The sequence below is a fragment of the Thunnus maccoyii genome, chromosome 18, assembly GCF_910596095.1.
Source record: "Thunnus maccoyii chromosome 18, fThuMac1.1, whole genome shotgun sequence".
NCBI classification, from domain to species: Eukaryota; Metazoa; Chordata; class Actinopteri; order Scombriformes; family Scombridae; genus Thunnus; species Thunnus maccoyii.
In genome coordinates, this window is record NC_056550.1 from 30,204,555 (window position 1) to 30,211,650 (window position 7,096).

Genomic DNA, 7,096 nt, shown 5'->3' on the forward strand with positions numbered 1-7,096 from the left:
TGTGGAAAGTGAGAGTTGAAACATGGCGGGAATTTCTGTCTTTCTGTTTTCTGTTTCCTGTCTGCAATAAAAGTCGAGAGCTGCAGCATGTCGGACACACTGAGACGCATCCTACTCTTCTTCATCATCTTCATCAGACACTGAGACATACAGCTCTCCGCAGCATCATCTTCATCATGTTGTTCGTGTTCTTCGTCCTCTGCAGCGCCCTGACGCCGGCTCTCTGCTGTGATTGGCTCGATCAACGGTTTAGTAACGTGAACAACGAATGTCTGACTCACCTGAAGCTCATGGTGAGTACTGACACCAGGTCCTGGAGGAGTTTCAAGGGTCCTGGAGAAACAGTTAGAGGTCCTGGAGGAAGATTTAAAGGTCCTGGAGGAAGGGTTAGAGGTCCTGGAGGAAGGGTTAGAGGTCCTGGAGGAAGGGTTAGAGGTCCTGGAGGAAGTTTTAGAGGTCCTGGAGGAAGTTTTAGAGGTCCTGGAGGAAGGGTTAGAGGTCCTGGAGGAAGTTTTAGAGGTCCTGGAGGAGGTTTTAGAGGTCCTGGAGGAGGTTTTAGAGGTCCTGGAGGAAGGGTTAGAGGTCCTGGAGGAGGTTTTAGAGGTCCTGGAGAGGGTTTATATAAAATGAGAAACTTGGATGCAGTTTTTAATGGATTACCTCTTGAATGCCGCTATGCTTAGACTAATTACCTTTATAGTTTACACCTTTTCACTTCTAAATAAATAACAATACAAACTTAAAAAATAACAGTTACATAAAAATTACATTTGGTAGTTTTCTTTTCAGAAATGAAAGAAGTGTCTAATCAGTCCTGTAGTTGCAGTTTGTAAACGCTGGGAGCAGCATTAAAGGACTAGTTCAGAATTTTAAAGTCAAACTCACAGTAACAGTCTTAAAGCTCTGGTTCCGGCCACACGAGGGGTCACCAAAGCTCTCTCTCTCTCTCTCTCTCTCTCTCTCTCTCTCTCTCTCTCTATATATATATATACACATACAGTTTTTTCTCAACATTTCATTAATATATTAATTTGTTATATCATATACATTGAAAATAGTCTCTATATGTTTACAGACATAGACTAAAAGATTTGACTATATTTGTTACCGTGTATGAATATAATTAAGAAAATAAACTGTATATTTAAATACGGAACCATATAAATTATTTTTAATATCCATACATTTGGATTCATATTGAAAATAATCACTTTCTATATATTTACATGTCGGCCAAGATGTTTACATTTAATGGCATTTAATAAAATGTAGATTGAATATGTATTGGATATGTATATTTACCCACATTGGCATATATTAAAAACTAGACTTTATATACATATTTATATACATGAACATATGAGTATATGATTTATAAACATACATATAATAGACATACCGTATATTTACATATATGGACAAATATTAAAAGGATTTATAGTAATTATAGATGATGTGTGTTTACATATATTGGTGTTTGATAAAATATTAAATGCATATATATTGTCTTTATTTTTTGTATAGACATACAATCTATTAAATTACACTCTATGGATTTACGTGTATTAACATATATATAAAAAATATATTAAAGAGCAGATTATGTATATTTACATATTATGGACATACATTAAAAATCAGCAATATATTCGTACATAACTGGGTGTATATTACGAAATACATGATATGTTTGCATATATGTAAAGATTCAGTAAAATTAAGTTGTATAAATGAACAAATGAAATATTTTTAAGTATTTTTTGATGTTTTCTTAATTTCCAAAATGTTGGTAGATAAGAGAAGCAGGTGGAGTGATCAGGATGAACAGAAGATGTTGAGATTTCTTGTTTTTCTCTGTAATATCTGAGATAAGAGCAGCTGAGTCACTGTGCTGATGTTTCAGGGCGATCCGCTGACTGAGGAGGAGAGTCCAGTTCCCTTTCCATACGATCTCTACCAAAGCATGAGGAACACACAGGTACTGTAGTACTTCTATTGCTCAAATACATTTTAGTCTTTACCAGACTTGGACCAAGTACTAAGACCCTTTACTGCAGTAAAATATAACAATGTAACAATACTCCATTATCAGTAAAAGTCCTGCATGAAAAATCCCACTTAAAGCAACGACAAGGAACTTTTATCTGGTTATGAAACAGTCTGATGAAGCTTCTGATGCTTCTATATGACCTACAAAAGCAAACGAGACCATCAGTGACATGATTGGCTGTTTCTATATAGTTATTGTAAATGTCTGCCAAGTCAGACTGCCAAAAAGACATTATGAGGATGAGGGGAGGACGTTTCTCTTTGTTTGATAACTTTAGAAGTAAAGATAGACTTGTTGTCGGCTTCCTATTAAAAAAGATGAGAGAAAAAGAGAGAGAGTGGTGGTGATCGAGCAAGCTAGAGAGTAGATGAAGAGAGCGAGAATAAAAGAGTGAATCTGAGAAATCAAAGGTTATTTTCTGATTGTTTCCACAGCAGTTATGCTGTAAAACACAAATAACATCCACACCTCCGCACAACACTGCAGGAAACTGCTGCAATACTGGATTTGGTGTGAATATAGTCTTACGTACATACAACCTAACGTTAGCTGCATGAATGGCACAGAAACAAAGTTTCCTCTGCTTCACCATCATCATGTTACAGTTATTAATGTTACACAGATTATTAATAGTGAAGCATCAGTGTTAGAGCAGCATGTTACTGTTGTAGCTGCTGGAGGTGGAGCTAGTTTACACTACTTTATATACAGTTAGCTAGTTTAGTCCAGTGGTTCCCAACCTAGGGGTCGGGCCCCTCCAAAGGGTCAGCAGATAAATCTGAGGGAAGGTGAGATGATTAATGGGAGAGGAAAGAAGAAAAAACAAAGTTCTGATACACAAATCTGTTTTCAGTTTTTGGACTTTTTCTCTAATCTTTGATTTTTGCTGAAATATTGGATCATTTGAACATTTATTGAAATGAAAGCATGTGAGAAGTTTAGAGGGAAAAATCACTATTTGGTGGAGCTGTTAACAACTCATAGACATGTGAAATGTGACCCCGACTACACACTGCTTTTTGTAAGACGTCAAAAGACAAAAAGGTTGGAAACCACTGGTTTCATCTTTAACAATGTGTTGTATTTTAAAAGCTTGTTATATTATCCATTGTGTCAAATCTTCATCTGAAAAGTAACTAAAGCTGTCAAATAAATGTAGTGGAGTAGAAAGTACAATATTTCCCTCTGAAATGTAGAAAGTAGCATCACATGGAAATACTCCAGTAAAGTACAAGTGCCTCAGCATTGAACTGAAGTACAGTACTTGAGTAAATGTACTTTGTTACTTTCCTCCTGCTCTTTAGTGACATTTCTTAAATATCTAATGCTGTTCAGACATGAACTGACTGTTTCACTTGTATGTTCCTATTCACGTTTGCTCCACATTTACATACGAACATGTAACCAAACAAACTGTCACGCTGATGACACTCTGCTCTGTCAGCCAATCAGAGAGCCAGGATTCACAGCTGTTTGTCTCTGTCCAGGTGTTGGAGTCCCAGCTGTTGTTCATCAGAGACAGTCTAAAGCTTATTTCTAAACTCTATCGCCACGGCAACCGCTCCTCCGTTGCCTGGGATACCGACAAGACTGAACATTTCCTGATGAACATCCACAGACAGACAAAAGAGCTCAACAACTGCGTGAGTACTCAAATACTTACAAAAATACTTTAAATACTTTAACTCCTGTCAGTGTTCATCCTTCAGCTTCTGTAGTTCACACGTCACCTGAAACACAACAGACACTTTAAATATATGAAACTTTAAGCACTCGGACTTTAACTTAGTTAAAGTCCGACCCGAAGTTTCAACTGCAAGTTTTACCACAGAATTCAACTCTGAACTGTTTTTGTTTTCAGTTTTCAGTTAAAAAAAAAGTCAACGTCACGCTGAGAAAGTACTACAAGAGACTGACCAAAAGTACTCTGGACCGTACGGTAGGTGCAAGTCCTGATGTAGTACTGAGTGTACTGACTGTAATACTGAGTGTACTGACTGTAGTACTGTGTGCACTGACTGTAATACTGAGTGTACTGACTGTAGTACTGTGAGTACTGACTGTAGTACTGAGTGTACTGACTGTAGTACTGAGTGTACTGACTGTAGTACTGTGTGCACTGACCTGTAATACTGAGTGTACTGACTGTAGTACTGTGAGTACTGACTGTAGTACTGAGTACTGACTGTAGTACTGTGTGCACTGACTGTAATACTGAGTGTACTGACTGTAGTACTGTGAGTACTGACTGTAGTACTGAGTGTACTGACTGTAGTACTGTGTGTACTGACTGTAGTACTGTGAGTACTGACTGTAGTACTGAGTGTACTGACTGTAGTACTGTGTGTACTGACTGTAGTACTGAGTGTACTAACTGTAGTATTGTGTGTACTGAGTGTACTAACTGTAGTACTGTGTACTGACTGTAGTACTGAGTGTACTGACTGTAGTACTGTGTGTACTGACTGTAGTACTGTGAGTACTGACTGTAGTACTGAGTGTACTGACTGTAGTACTGTGTGTACTGACTGTAGTACTGAGTGTACTAACTGTAGTATTGTGTGTACTGAGTGTACTAACTGTAGTACTGTGTACTGACTGTAGTACTGAGTGTACTGACTGTAGTACTGAGTGTACTGACTGTAGTACTGAGTGTACTAACTGTAATACTGTGAGTACTGACTGTAATACTGTGAGTACTGACTGTAGTACTGAGTACTGACTGTAGTACTGTGAGTACTGACTGTAGTACTGAGTACTGACTGTAGTACTGTGTGCACTGACTGTAGTACTGAGTGTACTGACTGTAGTACTGTGAGTACTGACTGTAGTACTGAGTTTACTGACTGTAGTACTGTGAGTACTGACTGTAGTACTGAGTGTACTAACTGTAGTATTGTGTGTACTGAGTGTACTAACTGTAGTACTGTGTACTGACTGTAGTACTGAGTGTACTGACTGTAGTACTGAGTGTACTGACTGTAGTACTGAGTGTACTAACTGTAGTACTGTGTACTGACTGTAATACTGTGAGTACTGACTGTAGTACTGAGTACTGACTGTAGTACTGTGAGTACTGACTGTAGTACTGAGTACTGACTGTAGTACTGTGTGCACTGACTGTAGTACTGAGTGTACTGACTGTAGTACTGTGAGTACTGACTGTAGTACTGAGTTTACTGACTGTAGTACTGTGAGTACTGACTGTAGTACTGAGTGTACTGACTGTAGTACTGTGAGTACTGACTGTAGTACTGAGTACTGACTGTAGTACTGTGTGCACTGACTGTAATACTGAGTGTACTGACTGTAGTACTGAGTGTACTGACTGTAGTACTGAGTGTACTGACTGTAGTACTGAGTGTACTAACTGTAGTACTGTGTACTGACTGTAATACTGTGAGTACTGACTGTAGTACTGAGTACTGACTGTAGTACTGTGAGTACTGACTGTAGTACTGAGTACTGACTGTAGTACTGTGTGCACTGACTGTAGTACTGAGTGTACTGACTGTAGTACTGTGAGTACTGACTGTAGTACTGAGTTTACTGACTGTAGTACTGTGAGTACTGACTGTAGTACTGAGTGTACTAACTGTAGTATTGTGTGTACTGAGTGTACTAACTATAGTACTGTGTACTGACTGTAGTACTGAGTGTACTGACTGTAGTACTGAGTGTACTGACTGTAGTACTGAGTGTACTAACTGTAGTACTGTGTACTGACTGTAATACTGTGAGTACTGACTGTAGTACTGAGTACTGACTGTAGTACTGTGAGTACTGACTGTAGTACTGAGTACTGACTGTAGTACTGTGTGCACTGACTGTAGTACTGAGTGTACTGACTGTAGTACTGTGAGTACTGACTGTAGTACTGAGTTTACTGACTGTAGTACTGTGAGTACTGACTGTAGTACTGAGTGTACTGACTGTAGTACTGTGAGTACTGACTGTAGTACTGAGTACTGACTGTAGTACTGTGTGCACTGACTGTAATACTGAGTGTACTGACTGTAGTACTGAGTGTACTGACTGTAGTACTGTGTGCACTGACTGTAGTACTGAGTGTACTGACTGTAGTACTGTGAGTACTGACTGTAGTACTGAGTACTGACTGTAGTACTGTGTGCCCTGACTGTAATACTGAGTGTACTGACTGTAGTACTGAGTGTACTGACTGTAGTACTGAGTGTACTGACTGTAGTACTGTGAGTACTGACTGTAGTACTGAGTACTGACTGTAGTACTGTGTGCACTGACTGTAATACTGAGTGTACTGACTGTAGTACTGTGAGTACTGACTGTTTTACTGAGTGTACTGACTGTAGTACTGTGTGTACTGACTGTAGTACTGTGAGTACTGACTGTAGTACTGAGTGTACTGACTGTAGTACTGAGTGTACTGACTGTAGTACTGTGTGCACTGACTGTAATACTGAGTGTACTAACTGTAGTATTGTGTGTACTGAGTGTACTAACTGTAGTACTGTGTACTGACTGTAGTACTGAGTGTACTGACTGTAGTACTGAGTGTACTAACTGTAGTACTGTGTACTGACTGTAATACTGAGTGTACTGACTGTAGTACTGAGTGTACTAACTGTAGTATTGTGTGTACTGAGTGTACTAACTGTAGTACTGTGTACTGACTGTAGTACTGAGTGTACTGACTGTAGTACTGTGTACTGACTGTAGTACTGTGTGCACTGACTGTAATACTGAGTGTACTGACTGTAGTACTGAGTGTACTGACTGTAGTACTGAGTGTACTAACTGTAGTATTGTGTGTACTGAGTGTACTAACTGTAGTACTGTGTACTGACTGTAGTACTGAGTGTACTGACTGTAGTACTGAGTGTACTAACTGTAGTACTGTGTACTGACTGTAATACTGAGTGTACTGACTGTAGTACTGAGTGTACTAACTGTAGTATTGTGTGTACTGAGTGTACTAACTGTAGTACTGTGTACTGACTGTAGTACTGTGTGCACTGACTGTAATACTGAGTGTACTGACTGTAGTACTGAGTGTACTGACTGTAG

At 38.9% G+C, this 7,096-nt stretch overlaps 1 protein-coding gene across 1 annotated transcript in view; it reads left to right on the forward strand.

Annotated features, from left to right (window-relative positions):
* ifnphi1 (interferon phi 1) overlaps positions 1–7,096 on the forward strand; it is a 9,291-nt gene continuing 2,195 nt past the window's right edge. The window contains exons 1-4 of the mRNA XM_042393651.1: positions 1–293; positions 1,904–1,978; positions 3,538–3,693; positions 3,912–3,989. Coding sequence (XP_042249585.1) covers positions 177–293; positions 1,904–1,978; positions 3,538–3,693; positions 3,912–3,989 — 426 coding nt within the window. The 5' untranslated portion in view covers positions 1–176. The remainder of the gene's footprint in view (positions 294–1,903; positions 1,979–3,537; positions 3,694–3,911; positions 3,990–7,096) is intronic.